An 18,279-nucleotide genomic window follows, 5' to 3' on the forward strand; every position below is an offset into this window, starting at 1 on the left:
GCAGCTAAGCTAATGTCTAGCAAGGTGCTAATCTCAGAACAATATAGATGTGTGTATTTATAAATGCTAATCACTAATGCATAAATACTGCTGTAGTCCAAAACTGATATTCATTTTTTTCCTGTTGGTTTAAACTAATGCATCTTATGGTGGATAGAATTTTTGACATGCAATATTGATTTTATGAGCTGTGCTGCGGTACGTGTTGAATATGAAACGTGCCGCTTCAAAACGTAATTACATTTGAGCAGTGCTGGAATTATCCTATTGAATTCTATTTTATGACACTTAGTACTTACACGTTAGTATATTTGAAATGAATATACTTTGTACTAGTACTTTTGTACTAGTACTACTTTTGTTCTTAAATATTTAAGACTAAAATACCAAACAAAAAGGTATCGATAAACCTTTGCCATTTACAACGTTTATCTTTTTTATAACGCTACACTTATACACATTTACAGTATTTACACATGGCGGCCATAAGCCATATTTAATGGGAAAGATTTATTACGAAAAGTACTATTTGTTCCTAATATTCCTGGCGGTGCCCGGAAGTTTCAGACGTGAGCGCCAGCGGATGTTTTCCACTCGGAGCACTTCCGGGAAGCGCGGCTAACGTTAACGGTTCAGACAAATTGCAACGTCTAATTATGACAGCGTCATTTAACTGAACGAGCTGTCTAAAAATGAAGGTATTCGTGTTGATAGCCTTAGTGGCTCCTTGTTTGATTAATGGTGCTGTCAAGTCCAGAGTTACTGCACAGCAGAACTACGAAGAACACCCGGAGTTCGGTAAGTAACTTAACAAGCTAGCCCAAGCTAATGTAAGCGGTAACGTAGGTTAACGTTTAACGCAAGATCCAGTGTCTTTGAAATATGCGGATATAAATAATCATTACTGGGAATGGTTTTTACATGTGTTTTAAATCTCTGATTTATTAACAAACCAGTTATTAGTAAACCACTATTAGCTGTTAAAGGAAATATCATGACACCCGTGCAGGAAGTCAGTTGCCAACATCTCCTTTTTGTAAATTAACAAACCCAGTTCTAGCGAATCCGGTATGAATAATGTCACCTCTCCCTGTCCTTCAGAACCTCTGAACTCCATGCTCTCGGATTATGAGGTTCTGCCATTGTCAGGCATTCAGTTGCACTCGGTAAGAAAAAGGGACGTCCACACCCATTCGCACCTGGAGCGTCTGGTCAGCTTCAGAGCTCTGCACAGGTAAAGCTGCGGCGTTATGACTGATAGACCACGTCAAAATACAGTTACTAAAACAAATGCAGTGTAGGTTTACCAAAAACAGCTTATTGTTTGGGCTGGCTCAAAGTCAGCCACACAGAAATGCTAATCACATATAGTAGCAGTGTCATTTTAAGCTAAATGCTGACTTATATTTCTAAACAGTCAAGGGAATCTGCAGGTTTTACAAACATAATAAATTAACTCAGTTATTGATTACATTTAATAGATATGGCATTGATAACCATTGGTGGCACTGATGTCTGGTCACCTTAGCACTGTGAAAGAGGAACTACCCTGCTGTATTTGGAGTCAGGGGGGCTTTAAAAGATAATTCAGTCTGATTGTCATTGTCCTGGTAAAACCGAAAGTTATGGCCAATGTTTGCAGTTTGCTGCTTTGGCAGTCTGACTATCCAATGATATGGGTCTGAAGGCTGTTTATGTAATTGCATTTACGTAAATGCAGATATCATACTGTCTTGTTCTGTTTTAACTCCAGAAATTTCAAGCTTTACTTGACCACGAACACAGACCTTTTTTCTGACAACTTCAAGGCTGTGTTTGTTGATGAACACGGGAGGGAAGAAAACTATGACGTTCAGCTTCAAAACTACTTCACTGGACATGTTGTTGGTGGGTAGATGTAAAAAAAATGTATTTGAAATGCGCTAATATCATAGAATCTACATTTTTTGGGATGAAGTTTAATCAAATGATCAAATCAAAAATATTTTAGACCGATGATACTGCTTTGTTCACATGCTATTGTCTTGTGTCCTAGCATTTGTGGATGTTACTTAATTTCTTAGGGTATTTAGTCTGTAGTAAGACAAGTTGTTTTGTGTTTGCAGGGGAGGAGAATTCACGTGTCCAGGCACACATAGATGGAGATGAGTTTTCTGCTCACATTCTAACCGATCAAGCAGAATATAACGTAGAGGTAAATAGCAGCTGTAAAATAGTTTGTGTAGTATCTAAACAGAAAAAGGTTTGTTTTTTGTAATGCATTGCATTGAGTAATTGCGTGCAGTGTGAAAGTAAACATTCCCACATTCTCTGAGCATATTTTTATATTTTCACAAGGAAAAATGTTTTTGAAAAAAAAAATCACACTTTTTTTGACCACCCAGCCTCTGTGGAGGTTTATGGACTCTCCGACTGACGGCAGGTTGCTGGTCTATCGATCAGATGACATAAAGAACCTGAGCCGCATCGCATCTCCAAGAGTGTGCGGTTATGTCCAGGCAGAGGACATTCTTCCGCATGCTGCCGTGAGGGAGTGGCATGAAAATGGTGAGCTGTGCTTTTATTGTATCCCCTCACTAGGGATGTAATGTTCCGGTGACACTCTGTGTTCTGGACTCTGTGCTAAGGAGAGTAGAGAGTCTGTGGAAAGTAGTAGATTTAAAAAAAAAAAAAAAAAGGGTGGTGGGGGGTAGGAGGATGATGAATGTTTAAGGCGGAGAGAAAGTGGGAGGCTGTAGTAGTGAGACAAAGAAGGTGGGTGTTACCTTCTGTAGCAGTCACTGTAATAAAAGCCTTTTTTTCTGTATAGCCAAGCTGATCTTATGCACATCCACAATACTGACAAGGGGGTATTATGTAAAACCCAAACGCCTTTAGCTTTCTTGTGCTGCTGTGAAAATGTAAAGCATATCACAGTGGTGACATTCTAGAGGAGATAACACAGCTCTAACTAGCTCCTGTTTGAAAGCTTTTTAGGACACAAGTCAAGTTAAAGGTTCTTACGGAGGAGGCATTAAAATTCATGGAGGCTCTGTTGCCCAATGAGCTGACTGAGTTGTTGTGGAAGCCAGAGCATCGCACACCCACACTTGTGAACAGTGTTGAACCTAGTACAGTATATAGTGAGTCAAATGCAATGTCTCCCTGTTGTCCTTTCTAGACTTTATGATATACAAATCTTTAGGCTTCTCCAGAATATCTATCATATTCCAATGTACATTGAGTATATTATACTGTTTAGTTTTTAATACAGTAACTTGATTCTCTCCTTGACTGATGTATTTTGTGTGTCTTGTAGAGTACCATCACAGAGAGAAGAGACAGGCTCTTGATCCCAAGAAGAATACTTGCCCATTGCTGCTGGTTGCAGATTACAGATTCTTCCAAAGCATGGGACGTGGACAAGAGAGCATCACTCTCAATTACCTGGTCTGCTTTTATTTTATGTTCTTAAGTGCAAAACCTATGTTCTCTAAACTTCTCTAAATTATTAATTTAAAGAGAACGTAACAAAAATGTGTCATCAGTATTCAGGTTAAACCTATTATCTTATGTCATGTTTTTCTTTTCTCACTTCAGATTGAGTTGATTGATCGAGTTGATGACATTTATAGGAACACGAGTTGGACTGATGAATTAAAAGGCTACGGTGTCCAGATTCGTCAGGTTTGTATGTTTTAAATTTGACCACTGGAGCAATTAATGGCAATTTATCATGGCTACACCGCTTTTAGCAGCAAAGTAGGTTTGTTTTCTATATTGTCCTTCCTGGACGTTTGTCTGAAAACAACACAGTCTCACACTGAGTGCAGCATTTTTAGGAGGAACTGAAAGCTTTTGTGTTCGTCTCGTAGGGGTAATTTAATTTGTTCCACAGGCTTTGGGAATGAATGGAGACACTGTTTATCATAGTGTGAGGCTCTGGTTCTCTCACTGAAAAGATATGCATTCATTTAGCTGCTGTTCAATCTTCTTCACTGTAAATGTCAAAATGTGAAACTGCGTAACTTTTAACAGCAATGTCCTAAAGAGAATTTATGGTTTAACACAAATCTTAAAGCGTGATAATAACTAATGACCAAGTGCATTGTCATTATAAATGCAGGGTGACACAGAAAAACGGGACTTTTGGCAATCGAGTTCAGAGTTCCCGTTTTTCTGTAGTACTGCCATTTTTCTGGTTTAGGTGTGAGATTAGGCCAGCTCTTTGACCATATGTCAACAACATATGGTCTATATTACTATAATAATTCATCATGGAAATCGTTTTGCTACAGTAGGTGTAATAGGTCAGTATATTTTGGTTAGAATTGAATTATTCTTGGTGACTACTTTCAGATCATCATCAACAAGGAGCCTACGAAGCCAACCCCAGAGCAAGCGCAAAGTGGCTGGGCCCATTATAACATGGAGAACAGCCCTATAAAAGGAAAGGAAATCTGGGATGTGAAGAAACTTTTGGAGGTATAAAAGAGAGAGCTGTTGTTTAACATGTTATGTTTTCATATAGTATAGATCGTATTTATGTCCTGTGTCATGCAGCAATTCAGCTCCGACATCGCTGACAATGCCTCCACTGTATGTCTGGCCCACCTGTTCACCTACCAGGATTTTGATGAGGGCACTCTGGGGCTGGCCTATGTGGCCCCCTCCAAACCTAATGCCCTGGGTGGCCTTTGCCCTCGACGTAAGGACACACCAATACCACATACCAATGTGACAAAAGGGCTTTGTTTTATAATAATTCAGACTGTGTGGAAGCTTACAACAAACTCTACAGACTAACTCTTGTGATGGTGTCATTTCGTAGCTTACTATCCATCTCAGTCTTCCAAGAAGCCCAGTTATCTCAACACAGGCTTGACCAGCACCAAAAATTATGGCAAAACCATCCTCACTAAGGTCAGTTTTATCTTGCTGCTACATTTAAACTTTCCATTAACTTTTATCCTGTGTGCAACATGACACAGAGGGCTTGACACACCTTTTTGTGTGGGTGTTAGTAATTATGTATTATCTGTGTGTTGCTTGCACAGTTTACAGTGTGTGTTTGGAGCAATGTCTGTTTTTAAAGGACTCTTAATTTGCTGGATAAAATTGTTTGTGTAATTTGTCCTTAAATGTAAAGTAAATATGGTGTCTTTGTCTTTGTGTCTAATCAGGAGGCAGATTTAGTGACCACCCATGAGCTGGGTCATAACTTTGGTGCAGAGCATGATCCTGACAATATCCCTCATTGTGCTCCCAGCGATGACCAAGGAGGAAAGTTTGTTATGTACCCTATTGCTGTGAGTGGAGACCACGTCAACAACAAGGTACAAATAGGTCAAAATGGTTGCTCACAAACCGAAAGCAAATCTGTTATGTAACTGTACAAGGAATGCACTGGGTTAATCAAAGCAAGTCTAATGTAAGATCTAAATGCCCTTTAAAATTAGCTGCTCACAGCATGATAGATAAGTGAGTCACAGTTGTTCCTGTGAAATATGACGAACAGTAAATGTACTGGACCCAACAGCTCAAATGCGGGAGTATTTGCTGCCTGTGTTCCTTTTGCAGTTTATCATCATCATTAGCAAAATGAATGTGGTCCTAGTTAATATCTAACCCATCTACTTTTCACCAGCGTTTCTCTAGCTGCAGCAAAACCTCCATAGAAAAGACGTTGCGTCAAAAGGCTCCTACGTGCTTCAAGGAGAGAAACAGCAAGGTATGTGGGAACTCCAGAGTGGAGGAGGGGGAGGAGTGCGACCCTGGGCTACTCCACCTCAATGACGACATGTGCTGCTCTTCTGACTGCAAATTGAAAAAGGGTTCACAGTGCAGGTACGAGGTCTGCAGGCCACAGCCACCCAACAAAATCAGACTAATCACTTAGTCTTACGCCGTTGAGCAAGTTACCTGTTCCTCTTGTCTCAACAGTGACAGAAACAGTCCTTGTTGTAAATTCTGCAAGTTTGAGCTTGCAGGAACAAGATGCCAGGAGCCCATCAGTGCCACCTGTAAAGGCACATCTTTCTGCACAGGTGATTGCCCTCTGCTGGTGTAACACAAAAACAACTCATTTTAGGAGGCTCTTTAAAGTGCTGTTGATTCCTTTTAACCCTCTCTATCTTAGGAAACAGCAGCAAATGTCCAGCTCCTGAAAACGCAGCTGACGATACTGTGTGTGTCGATAACGGCCGCTGTCGCAAAGGGGAGTGCCACCCTTTCTGCGAGGCCATGCAGCACCGTCAGTCTTGTGCCTGCAACGGTAAGAACATCCGATGGTCATTCATCACAGGATTAGGAAAATCATTCAAACTGACGAGTGGATTCTATGCAAATCAGGATCTATCTCTATAATCCCATCTTGTGCTTCCAGAGACTGAGAACTCCTGTAAAGTTTGCTGCAGAGGTAACGATGGCAAATGCTCTCCTTTCATTCAGACCAATGGCAGTTTCCTTTATCTTCGCAAAGGAAAACCCTGCACTGTGGGCTTTTGTGTCGAGAACGTGAGTCACCAAACTTTTTTCATTCAGAATTTCTATTCCTTATAGATGATTTACATGATGTTCAAACTTAAAATTTTAGACTCTAACAATTTGACTTTTTAATAACTGATTTAAGTGCTTATTAAATGTATGTTTTCTTCCATTAAAACAGGGAAAATGCATGAAGCAGGTCCAGGATGTCATCGAGAGGTTGTGGGATTTTATCGACAAGCTGGACATAAACACGTTTGGTAAGTGAGTTACAGTAGCCTGCCTTTAGCTTTAACAGACATAGCGATGAGAAATAACATGAAACATTCACAAAACTATTTCTAAAGTCAGCCGCATTTAGTTTATATTATTTAAGACTTCTCTCCCCATTAGGGAAGTTCCTGGCTGATAACATAGTGGGCTCGGTCTTGGTGTTTTCGCTCGTCTTCTGGATTCCTCTAAGTATCTTGGTTCATTGTGTGGTAAGAAACTGTTGTACATCAGTTAACACTAGTTTGTAATGTGTGTGTGAACCACTGTTTTCGGATTTTATAAAGTTATATCGCTTGTTTAACAGCTACAATAAGCAGCAGAATACTTGAAGTGCTTACAGTGCTGCATATTTTTGTAGGACAAACGACTCGACCAACAGTATGAAGAGAACACAAAGTCCATCTACTACCCTCCAAGTGTAAGTTCGCTACCTCCTGTAGTTCTTTTTTAACCCTGCGCACTTGAATTTACTAACCAAACTAATTTAATTCCACATTGCTTTTACACTAATTTTTAACACGGAATGAAGGAAGAGCATGGCGTTGATTGCTAAGTTGTTGCCTATTTTCTAGATCTAATCTTGCTTCTTTCCATAATCAGTCACTGTTAGAAGTCAAGTCAAACAGTATCCTACTGATTTGGATTTACCAGTAAAGTAAGAGCTGTCTTTGACACCACTCATACTTTCAAGCTCAAAAATGCAATTTTATAAAATGTAGGAAATCAAGAAATATAAATTAGATTTGATATATAAATTCTTATTTTTAAGTCGCCAATGACAAATTCTGTATGAAAAATGTTTTTTATACCTTAAGATTGTTTCTTTCACGCAAGTCATGTGCTACTGCAAAACACACTACCTGAAGTTCCCAGGACCTGTAGTTAAAATATTTTAAATGGCCTCGACTATGAGGTTATCACTCAGTAAGGGCCTGCTGGGTTCAAGCTGCGAATGACCTGTCCATCACTCTTTGCCTTGGCCCTTTCCATTTTCATTGGAACTGCAGCAGATGGTGGAGGTTTGTAGTAGAGCTCCCGCCATAGGTGAGTGAGTGTGCCGTGGCTTGGTGTTTCACTGCGTTGCCATGGAGTCCATGATGATGCATGGTCAGTGGCCCACGTTTGCGATACTCCTGAAGTTTCTTACTCCTTGATGTAATCACTGATCTAAGGGTACAATTTCAGCCCGTACAACAATTTCAACAGTTGTTTGGTCAAAGTTAAACTGGAAGTCTGATGTGACTGAGCTCTGTGTTCCTCTACAGAAATGCCATCAGTCATATCTGATCAGAAATTACCTCAAGAAAGCAAGATTGCATTTTAGGAGTATTCAAACTAAGAAAGGACAGAACAGGTTGCACCTTGCTGTCTTTTGTGAAATCAGATAGTGTGTGTCAACATTTTAAGTTTGCATCTGCTGCTCTTCAGAGCCACTGCGAGAAGACAGTAATGTCCTTAGGTGGTCGTCTCTTACTTTTGCCCATTCTTTGGTAATGATTGTCTGCACTGTCCAAGTCCATCTGAGGTTCTACTGGGAACATGAGGCTGAGGCAACATTCCTCTATAAATCTGTCTCACAGCTCACACATTGCCTTGTAGAGCTAGAGCAGCTAATAACCTCGTGATGGTTTATTCCTGGTGAGCCCTCCAACTGAGCCAGCATGCACAGCTTCAGGCCTTGATGCCTCTAAATGTACCATTTAACTACACCTGTTTGACAGCTCAGATGTGCACTGTGAGAGAGGTTTATTTTAATCTCTTTTTTTTACTAGAAATACTTTTGACAATAGAGAAAGCAGACAGTTATTTTGTTTCTCCAAGTATTATGGAAATAAGTGTGAGAATAAAACTTCTAATAAGACAATATGAAGTTCAGGAGCTCATCTATTTTTCCGAAATATAGAAAAAAGGGAATGAAGCTCACCTCAGTCAAACACAGCATTATGAGGTTTTACCATCTCACATGTGTTCTCCTCCTCCTTCAGAGTCAGGAAATCCTGAACAACCTCGAGTCAGCATCCGTGCGCATCGTCAAGCCTCCTCAGCCTCCCTCCTCCTCCGGCGGCCGGACCGCGCCCTCCTCTCTGCCCCTGCAGCATCAGCAGCCGAGCCAGGCCGGGGCCCCTCCCGTGGCCAGCAGCAGTATCCCGGCCCCAGGTCCGAGCTACGCCCTCACCCCGGACAGCGCAGGGGGGCTGCGGATGGCCACCATACAGGAGGACCCCAGCAACGACTCTCACCAGGCAGAGGACGGCCTGTCGGACGATTTCACAACCGCAGGAGCCTGCTCGTCGGTTACGAAATCCTCCTACGAGGATCTGACCGAAAAGAACAAGCCAACCAGGGACCGGCGGCGCCTCAAGAGGCAGGAGGGCGTGGACAGTAAAGAAACAGAGTGCTGAGAGTCACCTGCCAGTACACCAACATACCACATGAAATATTCTGTTGAACATCCACAATAACACAAACAGAATAAAAAGGTATGTTGTAGCCTTTCAGGCGACACTGGGTGCTCAGATAATGTCTGTGGTAATAAATGTACCCTGGCACATTTCCCCAAACACGACCAAGTAACTGAATGTGATTCTGTATTGATCACAATCTTTATCTAACTTTTTACACCTCGCCCAATAAAACATTTTAGCTTCGGAAATAAACAAAAAATCAGCATATTCCTGCCTCCGAATAAGGTCAAAATTCTGTTTATAAAGCAATAGAAATTCACAGGTTTGCTTTGTAAACATTTTAACAAGTGAACATTGTTACTAATGCTGTTGCACCAGTTATTTTCCCATTAAAGACGTCTGTGTGAAATAATAAGCAACAATTAACCAATAATCTAAACCTCTGTTATAACTGCACTTAAAAGCATTTTTCACATCACTGGAGAATTTAACTTGTATTTACTGTCTCGTCATCTGTTTGTGTTGCAGGAAAGTTTTAATAGTGTGCAGTATTACAGGTTTTGTATGCCTAGCTTTGAGTAGAGACCATTTTACTGTCCAAGACCTCAGTCCTGATACTTAATGTAACAGTGCCTTTTTGATTTGTGCCTTTGTCATGATTCCCTGTAGATGACCTTGACTCTGGACAGCCCTGGATTTACTTGTAAAAGAAACTGCCTGTGTTGTTTATAAAATCATAAATGTCATTTTGATGTTTGATTATCTGTCTTTGTACAAGTGAGTTATGCACTTCTTTTAATGAATGCTGTCTCACTACTGTCGGCTGCTGTTATGTTGTAACATGTAAAACTTGTAAAATATGTATTTAGACAAAACAAATGACTGTGCAGCATTAACATTGCAGGATAGATGTGAACTGTGAAGAAGCAGCTGTTCTGTCCCATAATCTAGTACATATCTGTATATTTTTGCTCTGGTGCATATAAATGAGTTTCATGGTCTTGCTTGCATTATGTACACAACTCAAAATAAAAGTCTTTATTGTGCATTTTCAACGTTGATACATGGCCTTATATTTGACATACAGTACAGTACTGCTAAACGCAAATAACAGCTGCTCCATCACTTTGTAGAATGACTGCAGTCCAGTGTCATTTTAAGCTCTTTAAGCAATGTCCCATCAGAAGCATCATCTTATGCTAGAGAAACATTTGCACTTGTCCACCAACCTGTACTTCACTCGCTACAGAGCAGGCTGCTCTCTGGGCTCTCAGCATTGACATCTCCCCAGTAGGGCAAGATAAAGGGCAGGTCGACCACACGCCTCTCTAAGAGCTCCCAAAGGTGTTGGGCCACAAACTGGTTTCCCTTCTCTGACAGGTGAAGCCCATCGGATAGGTAGGCTGTGTAGTCCTTTGGAGCAGAGGACAAAATTTTGTTTTATGTTTAAGTGTAAAAGCATTTTTCTTAAAAGTATTACACTTATTATTATGCTCTAATAAAATCAATAAAAATGGAAATACATATACACAAGCAGATATGATATTATTCTATTGAACTGCTTATTCAGATATATAAAAAGAAGATAAATGAACACAAAACACTATTACTAAGTTACTGGAACAGCAACATCTACTGTCCCTCACCTGTCCATCTTTCTGCATGAGTGTCCAGAGGTCCAACACATCTGCACCGCACTGACCAGCAGCCTCGACACACGCCTGAGCATACTGCCCGGCTACAGCATTAAGGCGATTAAGGGGACATCCTGGAAGCCAGAGGGAAAGAATACGTCTAACGATGTCTGTGTGGCAATAAAACAACACGAGGAGAGATATGTTATGAGTACATTACCCTTGAGAATACACTCCTTCTCCCAGGCTGCCTCATGAATAGGTGGAGGGGTGATGAAGATAACTTTATCAGCTGACACTCCATTTACAGCAAGAAGTTTGCTGATCTCCTTTAGGTTTTCTAAATACTCCTTCAGAGGGATGTGCTGTTGAGGGTTTTTGTCTTCATCAAATAAAAGAAGCAAAACGACATTGGTTAAGCTCATTAATTCAGACATGACTGGTTCACATACAACCTACTTGAAACTACTGGTTCTGTCAGTGAAATCCACCTGCCAGTGCACAGTCGTTGGCTCCAAAGAAGACAGTGACAGCAGCTATTCTGTGGTCTGCTGAGTTCTGATTGTTGATGAGGCGAGGAAGAGCTATCTTGGCCCATCTGGAATTGTAGCCAGAAAGTCCCCTGTTTACAACATCACACTTCCTAAAAGGGAAAATTAAAATGTAAAAACGTATTTTTTTCCTTCTTCAATGACGTAAAGGATGCAAAATCAAACAAATTCCGATAAATTGGATAAAACCGCTAGAAAACAAACTCACCTTGCAAGTTTATTAGCTATATCTGCACCCCAACCACTGGGCTGAAATGAAAACTGTAGGAAACAACAGAACAAGGGTTAAAACTAATTCTAAACTTATGCTAGGAGGCTAACTAGCAGCCCATGCTAAACCACTAGCTAGGTAAAACAGGAAAATGCACATTACCACACGCTTCAAGACTGTATTGTAACGCCGCAGCTAACCTGTGTGATGGAGTCCCCAAATAAAATCACTTTAGGCCAATTTACAGTTTTGAACTTGGACATTCTGAAGCTGTGGGAAGTGCTTGGACAAATAAATTCAAACTTCCGGGAGTATCACCGTGTTTCACAATAAAAGTATTTTATGTTGTAAATACATTCGATGATTCATGAATTAGATAACCTTGCTGTTATGTAACATATTTGTATAGAAATTATTACAGTGATAAAAGCTAACTATTATTATCAGAAGCCTTAAAATTTAAGGGTTAGTCGTAACATCAAACATTTAACATGGCTGAAATTACCACACAATACTAACTATTGTATTTTTACTTGTTAACATTACTAGGAAACTGTAACAAAAATAAATAAAGTCGACATTTTAGCGGTTTCTTCGATTTTGACCGGTAAGTCCGGGACAGTGACCTTTGACCACTGGGAGGCGCTGCGGTGAGAGGAGACTCTCTGGGCGACTCGGAAATCAGCTTCTTCCTCGGCTGCCTTCAAACATGGCGGAGGTCAGGTTGTGTTTTGGAAGGAGAGTCTGCCACTTTGCGCATAAAACACGTAACCGTAACCTGTTGGGAAGTCAGAAGAAGCTAAGTAAATATGCAAGAGAGGCGTCTCGTCTGTCGGTGGGGTTTCTTTTGGGTGATACTCAATACAACCGACTGTACGGAGCGGAAGACGCCGCGGACGCGCTGACCGCGGAACTTTGTCAGCGCGTCGACGCAGGAGGACCTTCACGGTGTGACTCTGTCACTTTTAAAACGCATTCGCTTCTTGCTGCTAATCGTTGGGGCACTTCTCCCAGCCCCCGTTTGTTTTGGAGACATGCTTGGATTGATCAGAATGTCAGAGCTTACAGCGGCAACGGAACCGGAGCGGAGCCTCTTTACAAAAGCAAAACGGGCTATTATGAAGTGTTAGAGGTACCGCCCACTGCCACTCAGGCCCAGATAAAAACCGCCTACTACAAGCAGTCCTTCATCTACCACCCAGACCGAAACTCCGGCAGCGACCAGGCCACCACCCGCTTCTCTGAAATCAGCGAGGCCTACACGGTGCTGGGGAGCAAGGCCCTGAGGAAGAAGTACGACCGGGGTCTGCTGTGTCTGTCAGACCTCACCGCCGCAAACAGACCCTCCGGCCGGGACTCCACCGGGGGCCCCGTGAGGCAGCCCGGGGGCAGCGGATCTGTGGCGGGCCAACATGTCCGGCGAGGCTCCTTTGACTTCGACACGTTTTACAAGTCCCACTACAGCGAGCAGCTGCAGAGAGAAAGAGACATCCGAGTCCGCAAGGAGGAGATGATGAAGAGGAAAAAGAAGTCGATGGGTGAGCAGCATCTGGACAACATGCTGGAGGGAGTAGTCGGGATGCTGCTGGTGACAGGCTTGTGTGTATTGGTCAGCTTAAAGGTTGGCTGACATTCTGCTACTGAAGGGAAGCGGAGGCTGATGAGGAAGAATGTAATGCAAGCTAGAAACGCTGGATGGAGACGGATCTCAGTTGGAGCCCCGAACGCTTTAACATCACTTTCATCCGCCTTTTTCAAGGTGACACTGTGCAATATTGCAATTTGTAATGCAAATACTATTTCAGGAACAATCGTTGCTCGGCTGTACGTCAACCAATGTTATGGTTAAACTCTTCTGGCTTTTATACAGCAGATTTTTGAAATAAGTGAAGCAAGCTTCAAAGATGGTTTATTGCTATTTATGGCAAATTTGTAGCAATGTACTTTACCTTTATACTCCTACCACAGTTAATTTAAACAACATGCCTTGGACAATATTTTTTGTAAAGGTCAGTGGTTACATTGTCCACATATTTGACAAATAAATGCTTTATGCATCAGTGAAATTCATGTTCATCTGTTTTTTTAAAATGTATTTAACACAAATAGAGTTTTCATCATAAACACATTTAGTGCATTTAGGAATTCACAGTACAGATAAAAATAACATCACATCAGTGCACGTTAGTAACTCAGGTCAGACCACACATACAGTGCATTAAAACATATGAATAAATTATATAATACATCAAAGTGCTTTGAAACAGTTATTAAAACGTTATTCCAAGTAGCTTATTTCTTCTTTTATGTGGAGGTTCTGTTCTCTGGTCATGGATTTGGATCAATTCTTAAAAGGCTGAACTATTCTTTTCAGAACGTGGGACCAGCATAAGATCCATCAGCTGCACCTCAATAATATAAATAAAAACACTGTTCGGGTAGTAAAACACTATGGAGGTTAAACTAATGTCTAAGTCATTGTGATTCAGGTTATCCAGTTTTAGGCACAGATTCTCAGCTGTCTCACCCTCAGATTACAGGATTGAGGGCGTCGTAGAGCCGCTGCACTGCCAGCTCCACCATCTCTCTCAGGGAGTCGTCCTCTGTGGATTCATCCTCGTAGCACACAGACTAATGGGTGGAGATAAAGTCAGTAAGATCAAAAGGTAATGCATGGTTATGTTCCTTAGTGTGGCAGGATGAAAACTCCTCACCCTTGTTTCACAGCAAATATGAACCGTCTTTGTATCCACCGTCACATAGATTGTTTTACCATCTCTGAAATCCACACTTTCTTCTCCAAACATGTCCCTAAAGACAGAAACAGACACAGAGGCTAAACACAATTATCTTCATCTGAGGAATGTGGTTTCTGTGAACCGTTTTACATTACACTCTGACTCAGCACAGCTGCACTCACTGCAGCATGACTTCAAGTCGAGTCTGGAACACATCCATGTCCATGCTGGTACTCTGGGTCTCCATCACTGTTGGTGAAATAATGACCAGAAACATTGCATTAGACCTCCAGAGGAAATCATCCCATTAAAGTTCTGCAAGCATTGACAGCACAAATAAATGTTTACAAAGTTAGATTAAACTGACCTTTCTGGGCCTTTGGATTCGACTGGACTTCCAGAACTACAGTCGTCACAGCATCAGCATACATGTCATTCAGAGGGTTAGCGATCCACTGGAACAGTATGTAATAGTCATTGTTTTATCTGTAATTAGTATTAGTATAAGTCACGAGTCTTGGTCTAAGCTTTAAAGCATCTTTTATCTGCTCTATAGATGAAAAATGGGATGTGACTGCTCACCTCCAGCAGAACCATACCAGCCGTGTGGATCAGAGTGATGCTTTTAAAGATCTTCAGAGTGTTCTTCTCAGTTCCTTCCAACTCCTCTACATCACCTGGAACACAGAAAAGACAAGAACAGTCAGTTGAAATACATATCCAGTGAGAAAGAAAACATTTGCTGACTTACCGGTGAGGTTCCTCAGATGGCAGACGAGCAGCGAATACGGTCCAGTGAAGGGGATTGCCTGGGTCTGTTTCACTGTACTCATAGCCAGCTCTGTATAAGCTGCAACACGAACACATCAGGTCACTGTACAATGCTTGCTGCACATGGGATCCCATACTGCAGGAGGATGAATCTGAGAAACTGAATGTGACCTACTAGACAAGTCTGAGGGATTAAGTATGTGGTAGTTGAAGTTCTTTTTTACCAGTATGCCTGACACCCTCTGACCCTGAACACACTTCTTATCAGCCAGAGAGCCCATTACCTAAGAACAGGGAGTCTTATTGTAAATCTGTTTAAACTAAATTACATTGAATCATCTAAACCATTACTGTCCAGTTTTTTTCAGTATTAGGATTGTTAGGAATTTATTGACCTTGGCCAGTTTCTCTCCTCTGAAATTGAGGGTGACAGCTTCTGTGTTGCGTGGATTGTGGACTTCAATATGAACTTGGTCATTATCCTCATACTCTCTGATCAGTGCAGCCTTCAGACGGGCCATCTCATTCTGCTCCCCATGGACCAGGATCTAAAGAAAAAATTAAACAAGCAGGTCTCACCTTAAAGTTAGTCTTAAACAACTAATGGTCAAGGCTTTATTTTATTTTACTCCTACCACATGTGGTGGCTTGAGTGCTCTGATAAACTCGCTGGTCTGCTGGTAGTCTGTGTGGGCAGAGAAGGAAATGTAGTCCACCGACATCTTCAGCTGAAGCTTCTGTCCTGACATGGTGGTGATCTCCTCTGGCTCAGACATGATGTGCTGGAGAGAGCACACAATAAAACATCCAAGTTAACTAGAGCTAACTATTGTTAACCCAAGAAAATGCATCTGATAAGAAATATGCCAGTGCAGTGCATTGATTCACTAACCTTGGCCAGCGTACCCTCCACACAGTATCCAGCTATGATGACCCCATTCCTTTTATCAGTGCACCAACTCTCAAAAAGCTCCCTGGACAATCCACTCTGCATCATTCCTGGAGACGCCATCACCACACTGGGACCAATGTCATCAAAGTGATCCATGCTCTAAAACAAATTACCACAGGTTGTATTTTCAACCGCTCCCTCCAAAACGAGTAAAACCTGGAGTACATTTTGTGGTGGTATCTGTAACACTCTGTACCTTGAGATTGCTGATATGCTTGAAAACAAAAGGGTTGTTAATGTTAATGGCTTTGCGGATCTTGTCATTCATTGCGTTGACGTAGGTCTGGTACACAGCCATGCACTTTTTAGCCAGGGATGAAGCATAGTAAATTGGAATGTCGTGGAGTTCTGGGTGGTTCTGCCAATACTCGTCTACAGTAAAGCATAAGGAGGGGAATTTATAAAGACCTCTAGCTTATAACGTAGAAAAAACAACTGATAAAATGCATAATATTTACATTGTATTGCATTTAAAACAGACATTCAATAATGGTGACAGGCACAACCGCAGTAATTTTAACCAAAATACAGGCATTAAAAATTCACCGAGGATGAGCAGCAGTTCCTGGGCCCGTCCTAAGGCAAACACAGGAATCAAACAGCGGCCTTCTCTGTTGACAATGTCATGGACTGTGTTACAGAAGCGAGCTTCTCGCTCCTCCCTCTTTTCATGGATGTGGGTGCCGTAGGTCGACTCCTACAGAGAAATAATAGGATTATTGATACTGATCAAATAAAAAGGAACCTTCATCTACAAGCATATTTCATTTAGGCATTGTGTCATACTATGATAAGAATGTCAGGTTTGACACTGGGAATCTCAGCTGCCATTAGGTGCCTGTCTTCTTGTCGAGAGAAGTCTCCCGTGTAAAGCAGCTGTAGAGTCAAACAAAAACAGACAATACATAGACAAGACAGTAATTGCTTAGCAATTACACCTTGGAAATTTCTTCTCAGTGACAGATTTCTCACAAGTGAAAATATTTACTGGAAAGTAGATGCATACAGACAAGTGGGCAATGTTACCTTGACTCCAGCTATTTCAATCATAAACATGGCAGCTCCCAGCACGTGCCCCGCATGGTAACACCAGAACTTGATTCCAGCCACTTCTTTGACCTCATGGAAGTTGATGGTTTCAATCTTATCCATGCTCTCTTCCAAGTCAGTCTCAGTGTACAGCATGTCATCTGCAGCGATATTGCTGCAATAAATGGAAAAAACAATTAGGAAAATGTTGGAAGCTTCTATTCAATTTAGCAAAATAGGTTGACCTAGTGAGAAAAGAGTTTCTGCCTCCTACCTGACTTTGACGTAGTCTGACAGTAGCCACCGGTAAATGGCTTTTGTGGCATGGGTCATGAAGGTTCTGCCTTTAAAGCTGGTCTTCTGGAGAAACCAGGGCAGGGCTCCACAGTGATCCAGGTGGAAACTGAACAGAGGACACATCAATCAAGGAAGTTCTTTGCCATCATGACCTAGACTACAACAACATATAAGACTTTGTAATTCTGGTACAGGAAAACACCAAAACACAAAGAGGCCATCAAGACTCACTGGCTGATGAGCAGCAGGTCTATCTCAGCTGGGTCGATCAAGTCTATGTAGGGAAGAGCATCCATCCCCTCCAAGCCAGGGTGAATGCCACAGTCCAGCTACCAAACACAAATGTAATTTATTTGACTGACCCACATTAGTCCTGTGAGCTTATAAAAATCATAGCTTCAAATATATTGTTCAAAACATGTTATGACATAGGCACCCACCATTATTTTCCTTCCTTTAAACTCTAAGATGATGCATGACCTCCCGACCTCCTGACCAGCCCCACTGTACACGGGAGAATATAATTGGAGCTTTAGCCATGTGTATTTAGGATCACTGTGCTAGTACATGAAACAGACATCAGAAATAGGCAATAAAACAATAAAAAGCTAACTCACAGCGGGCGAATAAGGAGCTGGTCACTTTCCTCAGCAGGAACAATCACTTCTACTTTGCGCTTTGTAGCCATATTTGTGAAAATATTCACTTAAAATTGAATAATAAAATAAAAATACTGCTACATCGCCCCATTTGCTGGATGAATGAGAGGGGGCGTCCTCCTGAACGGCACGCTTCCGGTGGTGTACCAAAATAGCTCCGATGAAAACCAGGAGCGCTCACTAAAGTTCCGAAACAAACACTCGAGACGTAAATTTTATATAGAGTAATATGTTAAAAGTGATATAGCTGTCGGGAGTGTATTAGAAAATATTTGTAATTATTTATTTATCGAC

General features: G+C 41.5%; 4 protein-coding genes across 7 annotated transcripts; 2 read left to right on the top strand and 2 right to left on the bottom strand.

Annotated features, from left to right (window-relative positions):
• The first annotated feature begins 577 nt into the window (after positions 1-577).
• Positions 578-10,198, top strand: adam17a (ADAM metallopeptidase domain 17a). 2 transcript variants are annotated; one of them, XM_041069324.2, is made up of 20 exons: positions 578-798; positions 1,102-1,234; positions 1,754-1,887; positions 2,106-2,194; positions 2,385-2,547; positions 3,299-3,429; positions 3,580-3,666; positions 4,339-4,464; positions 4,543-4,687; positions 4,811-4,902; positions 5,163-5,315; positions 5,627-5,826; positions 5,923-6,026; positions 6,119-6,253; positions 6,365-6,495; positions 6,647-6,725; positions 6,859-6,947; positions 7,097-7,156; positions 7,749-7,782; positions 8,724-10,198. In XM_041069324.2, the coding sequence occupies exons 1-20, from the start codon at positions 693-695 to the stop codon at positions 9,122-9,124; spliced, it is 2,592 nt and encodes an 863-aa protein (XP_040925258.1). In that variant the 5' UTR covers positions 578-692; the 3' UTR covers positions 9,125-10,198. The 2 variants fall into 2 exon arrangements, with proteins under 2 accessions (XP_040925258.1, XP_028993770.1); XM_029137937.3 differs by lacking the exon at positions 7,749-7,782.
• Positions 10,167-11,882, bottom strand: iah1 (isoamyl acetate hydrolyzing esterase 1 (putative)). Of its 2 annotated transcripts, none has more exons than XM_029137943.2 (6): positions 11,740-11,882; positions 11,537-11,589; positions 11,269-11,375; positions 10,998-11,159; positions 10,790-10,911; positions 10,167-10,556 (listed from the first exon to the last, which is right to left on the bottom strand). In XM_029137943.2, exons 1-6 carry the CDS (start codon positions 11,800-11,802, stop codon positions 10,380-10,382), a joined length of 684 nt encoding a protein of 227 aa, XP_028993776.1. In that variant the 5' UTR covers positions 11,803-11,882; the 3' UTR covers positions 10,167-10,379. The 2 variants fall into 2 exon arrangements, with proteins under 2 accessions (XP_028993776.1, XP_028993775.1); XM_029137942.3 differs by having other exon boundaries at positions 11,269-11,420; positions 11,740-11,880.
• Positions 11,883-12,211: 329 nt separating this feature from the next.
• Positions 12,212-13,609, top strand: LOC114847946 (dnaJ homolog subfamily C member 30, mitochondrial-like). Its single transcript, XM_029137941.3, has 2 exons — positions 12,212-13,077; positions 13,154-13,609. The coding sequence occupies exons 1-2, from the start codon at positions 12,249-12,251 to the stop codon at positions 13,156-13,158; spliced, it is 834 nt and encodes a 277-aa protein (XP_028993774.1). The 5' UTR covers positions 12,212-12,248; the 3' UTR covers positions 13,159-13,609.
• LOC114847945 (cleavage and polyadenylation specificity factor subunit 3) lies at positions 13,432-18,130 on the bottom strand. Of its 2 annotated transcripts, XM_029137938.2 has the most exons (18): positions 17,944-18,128; positions 17,767-17,830; positions 17,558-17,655; positions 17,304-17,432; positions 17,027-17,204; positions 16,787-16,876; positions 16,547-16,697; positions 16,197-16,372; positions 15,941-16,099; positions 15,684-15,830; positions 15,444-15,596; positions 15,224-15,332; positions 15,029-15,127; positions 14,860-14,954; positions 14,645-14,732; positions 14,460-14,526; positions 14,254-14,350; positions 13,432-14,170 (listed from the first exon to the last, which is right to left on the bottom strand). In XM_029137938.2, exons 1-18 carry the CDS (start codon positions 18,012-18,014, stop codon positions 14,069-14,071), a joined length of 2,073 nt encoding a protein of 690 aa, XP_028993771.1. In that variant the 5' UTR covers positions 18,015-18,128; the 3' UTR covers positions 13,432-14,068. The 2 variants fall into 2 exon arrangements, with proteins under 2 accessions (XP_028993771.1, XP_028993773.1); XM_029137940.3 differs by lacking the exons at positions 13,432-14,170; positions 14,254-14,350; positions 14,460-14,526 and having other exon boundaries at positions 14,645-14,763; positions 17,944-18,130.
• Between the last annotated feature and the right edge of the window lie 149 nt (positions 18,131-18,279).

The sequence above is a fragment of the Betta splendens genome, chromosome 22 (assembly GCF_900634795.4).
Source record: "Betta splendens chromosome 22, fBetSpl5.4, whole genome shotgun sequence".
NCBI classification, from domain to species: domain Eukaryota; kingdom Metazoa; phylum Chordata; class Actinopteri; order Anabantiformes; family Osphronemidae; genus Betta; species Betta splendens.

Coding starts and splice junctions, on each gene's coding strand:
- LOC114847946 (XM_029137941.3), top strand. CDS start 12,249: ATGGCGGAGGTCAGGTTGTGTTTTGGAAGGAGAGTCTGCCACTTTGCG.
- adam17a (XM_041069324.2), top strand. CDS start 693: ATGAAGGTATTCGTGTTGATAGCCTTAGTGGCTCCTTGTTTGATTAAT. Junction 5,827..5,922: donor AAAAAGGGTTCACAGTGCAG/GTACGAGGTCTG, acceptor TTGTCTCAACAG/TGACAGAAACAGTCCTTGTT. Junction 6,027..6,118: donor AGGCACATCTTTCTGCACAG/GTGATTGCCCTC, acceptor TCTCTATCTTAG/GAAACAGCAGCAAATGTCCA.
- iah1 (XM_029137942.3), bottom strand. CDS start 11,802: ATGTCCAAGTTCAAAACTGTAAATTGGCCTAAAGTGATTTTATTTGGG. Junction 11,590..11,739: donor TTGGGGACTCCATCACACAG/GTTAGCTGCGGC, acceptor TGTTTCCTACAG/TTTTCATTTCAGCCCAGTGG. Junction 10,557..10,789: donor TCATGCAGAAAGATGGACAG/GTGAGGGACAGT, acceptor TCTGCTCCAAAG/GACTACACAGCCTACCTATC.
- LOC114847945 (XM_029137938.2), bottom strand. CDS start 18,014: ATGGCTACAAAGCGCAAAGTAGAAGTGATTGTTCCTGCTGAGGAAAGT. Junction 17,656..17,766: donor TTAAAGGAAGGAAAATAATG/GTGGGTGCCTAT, acceptor TGTGTTTGGTAG/CTGGACTGTGGCATTCACCC. Junction 16,100..16,196: donor AGCATATCAGCAATCTCAAG/GTACAGAGTGTT, acceptor AATTTGTTTTAG/AGCATGGATCACTTTGATGA.